This window comes from Bactrocera neohumeralis, chromosome 6 (genome assembly GCF_024586455.1).
Source record: "Bactrocera neohumeralis isolate Rockhampton chromosome 6, APGP_CSIRO_Bneo_wtdbg2-racon-allhic-juicebox.fasta_v2, whole genome shotgun sequence".
In the NCBI taxonomy this organism is placed as follows: Eukaryota; Metazoa; Arthropoda; class Insecta; order Diptera; family Tephritidae; genus Bactrocera; species Bactrocera neohumeralis.
In genome coordinates, this window is record NC_065923.1 from 32185946 (window position 1) to 32198865 (window position 12920).

The 12920-nt window shown below is 37.7% G+C and overlaps 2 protein-coding genes across 8 annotated transcripts in view; both read left to right on the forward strand.

Annotated features, from left to right (window-relative positions):
- The window catches only part of LOC126761353 (sensory neuron membrane protein 2), a 70565-nt gene extending 59949 nt beyond the window's left edge, over nucleotides 1-10616 (forward strand). For all 7 annotated transcript variants that reach the window (XM_050477436.1, XM_050477438.1, XM_050477439.1 and 4 more), the window contains 3 exons: nucleotides 7525-7643; nucleotides 9955-10080; nucleotides 10145-10616. In XM_050477436.1, coding sequence (XP_050333393.1) covers nucleotides 7525-7643; nucleotides 9955-10080; nucleotides 10145-10327 — 428 coding nt within the window. In that variant the 3' untranslated portion in view covers nucleotides 10328-10616. The remainder of the gene's footprint in view (nucleotides 1-7524; nucleotides 7644-9954; nucleotides 10081-10144) is intronic.
- The window catches only part of LOC126761350 (transcription initiation factor TFIID subunit 4), a 239487-nt gene that overhangs the window by 214702 nt on the left and 11865 nt on the right, over nucleotides 1-12920 (forward strand). The gene's annotated exons all lie outside the window — the stretch shown is intronic.

Genomic DNA, 12920 nt, shown 5'->3' on the forward strand with positions numbered 1-12920 from the left:
AAAGAAATTTGCCTTAAAATATTCAAGCTTCAACCGTCTCAAGCTTTTAAACGAAAAAATCGTTAGAAACAATTTTGATGACCATTAAATTTTTTTGAAATCTATATTTTCAAGTACTTAGTTGGAAGCAAGACTTGAATTTTTTATCTGAAAATAAGAAACAATAGGAAGCCCTGAGGCGCAAGTACTTCCCGTTACAATTAAGAGCTCATACTACGAGCGACCTTCTTAGAGGTGTCTAGGAACCTATCTTTTGGAGTGCCAAGCGAAAAAATATACGTTCTTTTACACACTATAATATATATTTGCTCATATAAAGGGTGATCCATTTCACAGTTCCCTACTTTTTTAAAGAAAAAATACAGAAATTCCAAATTTAGTGGGGAATGTTCATTATCATTGAAAAGAATGATATGATACAATACGATCTTGGTGGCCAATCGACCGGCCCAAAAGGTGAAATTATCTGCTCACCGAAGTGCTTCTCAATAAATCCATTGATTGATGCGATGTGTGGGAAGTGGCGCCGTCTTGTTGAAACAAATGTCGCCGAGATCACCAGCTTTAATTTCAGGGATCAAATAGTAGATTATCATGGCGCGATAATAGTCGCCATTGACGATGTTTTTTCTGGATGAAATGGCAGCTCTTGAACCTCTTCTGGTTGCTCTTCATTCCAAAGGCGGCAATTTTGCATGTTTGCATACCAATTGAGCTAGAAATGGGCCTCATCGCTGAACAAAATTTGGCTCGAAAATGTCGGATCTTCTTGGAACTTTTCAAGTGCCCATAGAACGAAACGATGTCGTTTGGGAAAGTCGAGTGGTTTCAGTTCTTGCACAAACTGTACTTTGTTGACTTTCAATTCGATCACGACGTAAAATGCGCCAAGTCGTCCCACACGTCAGTCCAAGTTGCTTCGTACAACGCCTAATCGGCTCTCCACGTTCTTCGTGTGCACTCTCAGCTACGGCTGTTATATTTTCTTCACTGTGTACCGGACGTGGTCTATTCGGTTGAATATTATTTAATAATGAATGCTGGGTCTCAAGACTGGTGATGGTGTTGCGAATAGTACGCTCAGAAGGCCGATTATGTTGACCATAAGTTGAGCGAAGCGAGCGAAACACATTATTTACAGAACGTGACTTTTCGTAATTAAGTTGAACGATTTGTAAACGTTGTTCAGGCGTAAGTCTTTCCATACCAAACAAAACTGAACACAAATGACTTGGCAGATTGACACGACTCACACGTGATCTATCAAAAAAAAAGGCTATTGAAAAAAGCACCTCTACTTGAATCACCCGTTATTAGAATTTATAATATCTAAATCTAATATCTAAAATTTTTGTTAAAAAATGGAGTGTCAACAAACAATAATCCGCAATTATAACTTGGCCATTATCACCAGCATAATAATAGCTATAATTATCCGCATAAATGTACAAATACAAAAATGATATACATACACACAAATATTATGATAAACGAGTATAGAAAATATATATACACTGTTATTGTATGTTGGTATATTAATCATTCCATCAATCACCGATTCACCGCTGAAGACTAAACTTTTAAGAGCGTGAAGTCCGGCGCTATTATATCATAAATTACCACATACGTATACGAATACAAGCAAACATATGTATGTATCTATCAAGCTGTACTCGAGCATGCTTGTTTGTTTATATTTTACCAGATTTATTTTAGATGCTATTTATGTTTCTAATTTAAATAAAGAAAAAATATTTATTTTTACAATATCAAATTTAGAAATCAGCAAATTCTACAAATTACAATGACTTATCTTACGTTTTATGATTGAAGGGTCGGGCATTAAGAATTTTATTGTTATCGTGTTAATTAACATATTGTTGATGTAATCTTTTAACTATTAAAAAGAGTTTCAAAAGTGTTAATTAGTTAGAAATGGAAAGTATTCTGTTGGTGATTGAATTCAAAGCAACAATAGTGCAAAGTGATCAAGATAGATTAGGCTAAGATATAAACATACAAATTTATATACATATAGAGTATATTATGTACCAAAATCAACAATGCTCAAGATTCTAAGAAAAGATGTGTCGACTAACAAAAAGTTTCAAGACCAGAGCATACTCTTGTGGAACCCCCAGAGGTTATCTAGTGACTGATACCCAGAGCATACTGAAATTATGGAGGGAACACTTCTCCAGCCTGCTGAACGGCAGTGAAAGTGTAACATCTAGGGATGGCGAACTCGATTCCCAAATCGATGACAATGGAATAGATGTTCCATTATCCGACTATGATGAGGTTCGAATAGCAATTACCCGCCTGAAGAACAACAAAGCGGTTAAAGTCGATGGATTGCCGACCGAACTATTCAAACACAGCGGCGAAGAACTGATAAGGAGCATGCATCAGCTTCTTTGTAAAATATGATCCGACGAAAGCATGCCCAACGATTGGAATTTAAGTGTGCTCTGCCAATTCCACAAAAAGGGAGATCCCACAATCTACGCCAACTACCGTGGTATAAGCCTACTCTACATCGCGTATAAGGTTCTATCGAGTGTATTGTGTGAAAAATTAAAGCCCATCGTCAAAAACTGATTGAACCTTATCAGTGTGGCTTTAGACCTGGCAAATCAACAACCGACCAGATATTCACCATACACCAAATCTTGGAAAAAAAACCGTGAAAGGAGAATCGACATTCACCACCTCTTCGTCAACAGCACTAAAATGAACTGCCTTCATGCCGCCATGTCTGAATTTGGTATCCCCGCAAAACTAATAGGGCTGTGTAAACTGACGTTGAGCAACACCAAAAGCTCTGGCAGGATCGGGAAGGACCTCTCCAAGCCGTTCGATACCAAACTAGGTTTCAGACAAGGCGACTTTCCATCGAGCGACTTCTTTAATCTACTCTTGGAGAAAGTAATTCGAGCTGCAGAACTGAATATAGAAGGTACACAATCTTCTAATAAGAAGTCTAAAGAAGAAGGAGAAGAAATTATATCTTTCCATTAGTTACTAGATTCGTTAGACTACTTATTGTGGAGTTAAGTGTAGTCAATGGCTCGATGCTGATATATCGACAATGCTGACCAATAGTAGACGCATCACAAGGCTAGATGACTTATCTAGCTTATCTGACTTAGCTGAAACAAATGGTCAAACATTGAGCCAATGGGTTCTCTTCTGAGTATGCAATCGCAGTGATTTTATGCAGTTAGCACAATTTTTTACCTTCATATAACAGTGTTTGAAAGATGAACGGAAATCGTTTGGACGCCAAACATTACTTAGCTGAAGAATTCGCTCTTCACCTATATAGGCATATGACCCTGAATATCCATTTAACTCTTTGTTTAATTCTTACACTTTCAAAGACATTATAAATAATAATCGCATAAGCAGTACTCTTAAGATAGGCCTTTGCTAAAGTTATAAATTAATTATTGGTTTTAATAAGAATATGTATACTCTTGCCATAAGTTCTGTTACAAGTTCGGTCTAGTATATAAATTAAACTAAGGCAAATTTTTGAATAAAAGATATTTAATATAATGCATATACGAAATGATCGATGTACGAACTTTTATTCAAAACGGTCACATTTTGCTTTCACACAAGCCTTCAAACAATTCAACCATTGATTATTGACCATTGAGATTGAGACTCTCCACATTTTTGTTTCAAGCGCGTTGTCAGAAGAACACATACTACTGCTACCATTGACACATATATAAAAACAGTTTATGCTGCCGAGTAAACAAACTATTAAGAACGAGCTCTATCGAGTGTATAACCAACAACTTAAACTCTTTGTTTTAATGTTTCAGAGTGATAAGTAAATTTAAGCTCAAGAAACAACAATTCGCCCACCATTTTTTACCCACAAATTCGCAAGTTTACATAAGAGCTAGTAGTAGTAAATGAGGAGCAACATTTAAAGCACATTAAGTTTTAAGAAAATAAACGTTCGTTGTATTCCAACTATAATCAAATGGTGGAAAAATTTCAACTATGTGCGAAGAAACATTTCTACGTACGGAAGTATGAAAAATCGTGCCTTTGGACTTGTATAGGTACGATTACTCTCAACAGATTTGGTAGTAAAATCGTTCGTAAGCCCAAAATGTACCTGTGTTGATCTCCTTTAAGAATCCAATATCTTTTGAAAAACTTAAATGGTGCAACTTAAGCTTCACCCTGTGTACCAAAAGGCTAGAGGTCAGTGCCTGATGTCAAGTTAATTGCTGAAACGTGAGATAAAAATAGCTGTACGCAAAATCTTGCTGAAGTACATACTATACAAGTATAAACATATGTATATGTATGTACTCACATTTTTCTGTATTTAAATATTGTTTGTTATTTGAAGATCTACTTACTTTTCTAGTTTGTTTATACATACATTTTACTGTATAAGTAAGTACATAGTTTCTTATTGAAGTCAAGAATATTTTGAAAGCGCTATGAAATCCAGGAAGTAATTGCAAATGTAGTCATATAATTTTATTAATTACTTACATAGCTCTTCATAAACCCGATTAATGCCGTTAGGTAGTCAATATCTGAGTTAACGGTTAATCTGTCTTAGCAAAGAAGACAAAGTTATAAAACTATCCTATTAAAGTGAGATTGAAATTAGAATGATAGTCATATGAAGGCGACTTGTTGTCTATTGTGTCCTGAGTGAGCTCAATGTGTAATAAATATTTTAAATTACATTTGGGGTAATTAAACCGCTATTAAATAATTTTTATATTCTCACAACATGCTGCAATGGGTTTGTTCATTTAACGGTTGTTTGTAACACTTAAAACTAATCGAGAGAGATATATACATACTTATGTACATAGCCCATTTACATATATGGAAATGATCAGGATGACGAGACGAGTTGAAATTTGTGTAACTGTTTGTCTGTCCATACGTCCGTGCAATTCAGTAGCGGGCCCAGAATTTCTTTCTACAAGGTGCGTTCCAAAGTAAACAGGACTTTTTGAATCTAGCGCCCCCTGGTAGTGCGTTAGAATCTGCTCTCTTTGTCTAGTGAGAATTTCATGACATTTCATTGATTGGAAGTGAAGTTATTGCGTTTTAAGTGTCAGTATATTTGTGTTATCGGTGCGAAAATGAGCTTCGAACAAAGAGCCAACATTAAATTTTGTTTTAAAAAAATTTTTGTTTTACCGAAACGTTTCAATTGATGAAACAGGTTTATGGCGATGATTGCCTTCCCGTAGCAGAGTGCACTAGTGGTTTTAACGTTTTCAAAGTGGTCGTAAGGACACAAACCACGATCAACATGTGGGTCAATCAAAATCCATGATCACCGGAAATTCCATTGAAACTGTGCGTGAATTCATCAAAAATCCGCGGAAATCATCATTGAAATTCATGAAAATGAAATTGAACATCTCCAAAACATCGATTTATCGCATTTTGACCGAACATTTGGGCTTACGAAAGGTGTGTGCACGGTTTGTTCCTCACAAATTGACTGACGACCAAAAATTGCACAGAATCCAACATTCGAAGGACCGATTGTGACCGAATATTTGACCAAAAATCACATTTTAACCAGTAGTTAATGGTATTCACCTGATATGGTACCGTGCGACTTCTTCCTTTTCGTAAAAATGCAGTTGCCCATGAAAGGAAAGCGTTATGCAGACGTAGAGACCATTCAAAAGGCTTGCACCGGCATACTGGTAGCAATACCGGCCAACGAACTAAAACACTCATGTCGAGCGAGTTTGGACCGTGTAAAAAGCTGTATTGAAGCAGAAGGCGACTATTTTGAAAAAAATAAATTGATTTTGCCTAAAAAACCATTTGTTCCGTTTTTTTTTTAAAGACATGTTTACCTTGTACAAGGCAATCATCGGTTCATATTCCTTATGCCGGTGAGTCATGATAACCGAATATTTGATACCTGATATTGAAACTCGTGATCTCGGCGTCATTTGATATCAACAAGACGGCGCCACTTGCCACACATCGCATCAATTATTGAATTCATTGAGAGAACACTTCGGTTAGCAGATAATTTCACGTTTTGAGCCGGTCGATTGGCCACCAATATCGTGTGACATCACACTGAAAGGCTTTTTCTTGTGGGGATATGTAAAGTCGAAACTCTATGCGGACTCAACGGATGTACCAACATTTGAAAGAGATAATCTTCAAAAAATAAATGCCAAAGAATGTTCTTTCCTCATTTAATTTGAACTTTCTCAAAATGGGTTACCCTTTTGTTATTTTTTCAAAGATATCTTAAATATTGACTGTTAAATATGGTATAAAGCCAAGCAGAATGCTAAAATTCTTATATGAGTTATGTGCGATTTTTATAATGATTGAAGTCGACTAAAAAGTTATGAATCATTTGCCAATACCGTTCTTCATTGAAAACAAAATTTGGTTCACAACAGTTTCAAAAAGCTATGATTCCGTACTAGATGATAATTTGCTCTAGCTGAAAGGGAGGCTTTGGAAGACTTTCTATGATTTTTTGCTCCCTACATAGAGCAATTTTGCTTATTTACATACACTTTAAAATATTAGAGTACTGACATATTACAAATTTTGAAAAAAAAAATTCCACAAATTTCAAACGGTATTCTCGTCTACTTCTTTTCATGGTAATCGGCTTAAATTTACTGCACATAATTGTCAAACAAATATGTTTACTTTGACAGCTGGTTTGACAACTACCCCTCTAGGAAATTCTGTATGTATCACGAAAAATCACACATACGACTAGTTGTTCATTGATAAAAAAGTAATAAATTCAAATTGAAGAATTCAAACTCATAACATTTACAACACTAAGCAGATATAAAAGAGTGTGTACGATCAGGTTATCGTACGTGCCGTTATCTAAACAAAGTCTTCATTATAAGCTTACATGGCCAGCAAGCACACATTTATACAAAGATTTCTTGTATACTTGACTGCTTCTAAGGTTGATATCCTTGACAACTGTTCTTCTAAATTCATATTTTTGAGATTGTAGTAATACTTATATGTATATACATATGTACATATACATAAATATATGCATTGATCTGAATGTGTATTTATGGTTCTTAATTTAGCTATTTACATACATACATATGTCTATAAGTATACACTTTATTGGTTGAAAGCGCGTTTTTATGTGGTATTATCGGAAATTATATATATATTTTATGCTTTTATTAATTTTTTTCGATTTTGTTTTTATTTATACGACAATTTTCGCCAAGTCGATATTAAAATCAAAATTATGAGGTGCGTAAAAATCATTTAACTGTGTCTATTTACACATGTAAGCATACAAAATGGATGCTTGGCTGTATGAGCTGCAGCTCGGCAGGTTATAAAAACTTATTAAATGTGATCCGACCAGGTCGTTGTCGCTTTACTGACTCTTTAAGTGCTCATAAATAATTTCATAATTGAAAATGCAATAAATATACAAATACGCCATTAAAATATTGAACGTTAATATATTTCATATTTCTGGGATATTTACAGATGCACCGGTTATATTAACATTGCCGCATATGTTGGGCGCCTCCAATGAGTACACGAAAATGATACGCGGACTGCGGCCGGACGCGAAGAAGCATCAAACATTCGTGGATGTACAGCACGTGAGTAAAATGATGAGAAGGAAATAATAAATATTCATAAAATGAGTAATTAAAAATAAGAATAAACAAGTAAGGAAGGGCTAAGTTCGGATATAACCGAACATTTTATACTCTTGCAACACGCAAAAATCTAAGCCAGGGAAATACCTTAAGGTGCAAAACGTCAAGCGTCACCTGAGTTCAAGCAAATTTATATATGTATATAACTCATACTTATTCTGATCGTCATATTTTGTATAAGGTTTGTTAGGGTAACGAAAATAATTATATTTAATACTGATAATGCCAATACTACTTCTTCTTCTTAATTGGCGTAGACACCGCTTACGCGATTATGGCCGAGTTAACAACAGCGCGCCAGTCGTTTCTTCTTTTTGCTGCGTGGCGCCAATTGGATATTCCAAGCGTAGCCAGGTCCTTCTCCACCTGGTTCTTCCAACGGAGTAGGAGGTCTTCCTCTTCCTCTGCTTCCCCCGGCGGGTACTGCGTCGAATACTTTCAGAGCTGGAGTGTTTTCGTCCATCCGGACAACATGACCTAGCCAGCGTAGCCGCTGTCTTTTAATTCGCTGCACTATGTCAATGTCGTCGTATATCTCGTACAGCTCATCGTTCCATCGAATGCGATATTCGCCGTGGCCAACGCGCAAAGGACCATAAATCTTTCGCAGAACTTTTCTTTTATATTTTATTTCAATTATATATCTCACACATTGTCAGCTATTTTCTGTCAAAAGTCAACTATAGGTACTGGGGTCCACATATTCGGTATCTAGGGACCTAGATAATACGTATCACGTGAGCGTCGTATGTGACGGTATCGGTGCACAGATGGATTGAGGCCGTACCACACACCAGAATAGCTGAAACTACAGTAGGTGATACCGAATTCGTCTCGGCACCACAAGAGATTAACCACAGTGTGGAGCTCTATCCCTCCTGTTATGAAGCCCTGTTGTAGACGAACTACTCACTTTGCTAACTAACAATGGTATTCGGTGTCAAGGATATGCGGACGATATTGTTATCAAGCTGATATCCCCTCTACGACATGGCTGTCAATGGGTTATGAACATGCCCCTCTAAGGCGACCATCGTCTCGTTACGAGTTGTTATTGGTGGCAGAGAGATGGAGATGACTGATATGGTCCAATACCTTGGTCTTACGCACTCTGCGGTGGAAGCACCATGTTGAGCTACTAAAGCGCTTATGGTGTGCAATCGACTAGCTAGTAAATCCTGGGGATGCAAGCAGAGGATTATCAGGTGATTGTGCGACCGATTTTCACGTATGGAGCGGTGGCTTTGGCCTCGAAAACAACGCTGATTTTGGTGGAACTTCAACTATCGAAGTTGCAACGAATCATCTGCATCTGCGCGTCAGGTGCCATGTGAACATGCCCGACGGCAGCACGTGAAGTTTTCTAGAACTCCCACCGCTTCACCTAGTAATCGGTTAGGTAGCCAAACACACACAGAGATAAGGTCATCTCTTCCCAGCGTATGAAGGGCTTAAGGGGCGAAATACCATTAGCTCTTCTCCCAAGGGACAGCATTTCCAAAAGGGTAATCTTCATTAAGAAGTTCAAGGTTACCCTTAACAGCAAAGCTGAATGGAATGATTTCGTTCTCGAGCTACCGCTTATGGATAGTACAATCAAGTGGTATAATTACGGCTCGAAAACGTCGGAGGAGATTGGAGCAGGAGTCGCAGGACAACGCAACAAACTTCCATACCGATGAGACATTTTTCCGAACATATTCCAAGCCGAGGTCTTTGCTTTAAGTCGATATATAGTCATACTCAACGACAGTCAAGCGGCATTTAAAGCGAACTTAGAGGATCAAACCGAGTTTCAGTCGAGCAGGTCTCGAGATATGTGATTTTACCTAACAGAGGGTGATGCCGCGCCGGTGAGTGGGCGAGGTTGTCATCCGATTGAATCAATTTTTACGATGTCGATAAAGGGACCTATAAGAATTATTTTAGACTAATTTGGCTAGTGTAGCTTTAGTAGTGTAGAAAATATGAGCATTAATCCTATTAGAGAGTGGCGCCATGCCCACTTTTTCAAAACTGTAGCGCACAGGTGCCCCTTTCTATTGTGATCCCCTGTGCCAAATTAGATTTTTATATATTATAGGTTTCCTGTTAATGGCGTTTTGAGGGCGAGGCAGTGATCCGTTTACGCCAATCTGCGAACCTTACTAAAAAAATTCTAAGTAGAGAAATATAAAAAATTAATTAAAAATTTTAATTATTTAAAACAACACAAAATCGTACTAATTTGTATTTAATTTCCAAATTTTAGCTCACCGGTACCCCGTTACAAGGCGGCAAACGTGTGCAGTTCAACATGTTCTTGAAGAGCATCAACCGCATCTCAATAACGGAAAATTTAACAACGGTACTTATGCCCGCTATTTGGGTTGAGGAGGTAAGCCGTGTCAATATCGCTCTAACTGTACTTTCAACTTTATATCTCTGTCTCTCTCTTTAAGGGTATTCAACTCAACAGCGAAATGGTCGCCTTTTTCAAAAAGAAACTTATCAACTCGCTCAAAACGCTCAATATCATTCATTGGGCGTCGATTTGCGGTGGCATTGGCGTGGCCGCTATATGCCTGATATATTATGTAATACAACGTCGAAAGCCGGAAGCGGAAGTGGCACCGCTAAAATAAGTATTTCTAGAGAACTGTTGAGGTTTATTAAACAAGCGATATTTTACTAACAAAATTGTGTTTGTTATTGTGCACATACATACATATTTAATTTAATTTTATATAACTTTTAAATTATAATTTTATTGTTTTTTCTTCGTTAAGATATATTTTATTCATACATACATATGTACATATTTTATTGTATGTATTTGTATATTTTTGTAAATATTTCCAACATTATTATAAATGTGATTGTAACATATTGTGATTTAGTATGTTATGAATTAAATAAATAATTGTAAAACAATTTGGTTTGATTTATTGGCATAAACATTTTTTTCTACTTTGGCACTGCAACCGAGAGTCGGTCTGGGCCGAGAACACGATACTTCGCCAGTTGCATCCTTCTTTTGCAAGGTCACGCCAGTTGTTACGAGTTTTTCAATAAGAGCACTACAAAAGGGATCTCAATTTCACGTTCGATATTCGTACGAAGTTCATCAATCGTCGCTGGCTTGTTGGCATAGACCATAGACAAGACGTAGCTCCACAGAAAAAAGTCGAAGACAAATCGCACGATTAACTGGTTGGAACCACAGTTGCATATCATCCAATTCTTTTCGCATTAATGGTAGCGATTCGTCAAGTAACGTGTCTGTCTTGATCAGCACGGAGAAAGTGAAAATTTTTTTCTGCAAAGGTGTCTCATGGAGTCCGTGTGGATTGCTGCCTGACCAATATTGCATATTTTGCTTATTGACGAAGCCATTCAGCCAGAAATGAGGCTCATCGCTGAAGATGATTTTTCGATGAAAATTCGGATCATTTTCAAATTGTTGCTCAGCCCAATTCACGAACATACGACGAGTTTTTGGTCAAGTGGCTTCAGGTCTTACGTCAATTTGATCTTTTAAGGATGTAGGCCAGGACCTTTTCGCAAAATTCGCCATAACGACGTCACAGTGATGCCCAACTCTTGAGAACGAAATGATGGCTTTCATCTGATGCGCTATATACTGATGGCACGGAACATTTAGTAGTGCCTGGGCATTCAAAATTTTCCATTAGATGCTCAATTATTGATTTGACAGGACGATTATGACGACCATAAATTGGACGTAGCGCTCTTAAAGTTGAGGCCACTGACTCCGAATTTCGGTAGTAAATTTTAATAATTTCGACTCCTTGTTGGATCGTATATCTTTCCATGATGAAATGGCAACCCTTACTGAAGAGAAATGTCAGAAATATGGCGTCGCTGCTGTCCCTATCGGTCTACTTTTGTCGCGCCCCTATTGAAAACCCCTTTACATCCCAAGTGCAGACAGACCCCTATGCACTTGGTGCATATACAATTCGTGCTTCCATCTTCTGCGATTCTCATCGCTCATGCGGATGGTTCCTAAAATCTTGCGAAGAACAGTTCTCTCGAATGCTTCAAGTGCTTTCTCATCTCGCTGCGTCATCGTCCATGTTTCTGCGCCAATAATAAGTAATAATCAGAGATGCTCCTCCCAAAGTATCATCTGTTGGCATTCACCGATGGATCTCCAGGGTGTTTTCTTCTAGGGCAGTTTTTTATAATAATAATTGTCCTCCTTCAACTACATCTCTGAAAAATGAAAACTGCGTCGTAGAGGCCACAAACGATAATTTTATTTATGCTTATACAAGTATACCGACGAGGGGTATGAGGACGCGGTAAGGTCCCTGGAGAGGCGCTGTGAGTTCTTTTTATGGATGAGGCGGAGCTAAAAAGTTAGGTTAGAGAAGGAATTTGCTGTAAGGAGCTCTACGTCAAGCTTAGCTTTAGACTATAGAGATACTGTAATGTTTTTCAGCCAGAAGTGTATCCTACACGTGTTAAGGTAACAGAAGACGTCCTACTCCTAAGTGTAGCCTATTTTCGGAAGTGTCTTCCACCACGCTACTTCATTATCAGAGACTCGTTTGGGTGCCTAGCCATAGCGCAATCGCTAGTAGCTACAAAGCCAATGAGCTAGCAATAAAGGACACCCTTGTCCCTTTCTCTTGGGTTCTAACACTATACATGTAAGCCTGCCCTTAGCAAATGTTGCTCGACGACCAGCTACTGTGTGGTTTCGAGGTCTTTTTGGCCTAGAGTGGAACGCCAGGGATCTACTGAACTGCATACTTGTCTTTAGCAAATTGACGACCTTATGTCGAGTTGTTGACTAACTTTGTATTTCGAACCAAATTTCGTGTGCGGAATCGTTGCGAATCTTGGAAAAGGATTACGGTGATTCAGTTTTATCAAAAACTCAAGACTGCGATTGATACAAAGCCTTCAAAAACTGTCGAGAGATCGTTAAAGACATGGCTCGTTCTGGACGACCTTCAACCTCTTTAACTAATGCAAAAATTAAAAAAGTGAAGGATATGGGCTTAAAAATGTGAGGCAAATGTTAGAGAGATGGTAAGAGAGCTCGCGAGTTCATTCGAATGATTTTGCTGGATACTTTGGTTATCAAACGCGTTCTTACTCGACTCTTCTCGATAAAGCTGAATTTTTTCAAAAAAAAAGTATCGTAAACTTTGGAGATGGTTGATCGTTTGATTTCCGATCCCATACAAAACTACAATCATCGGA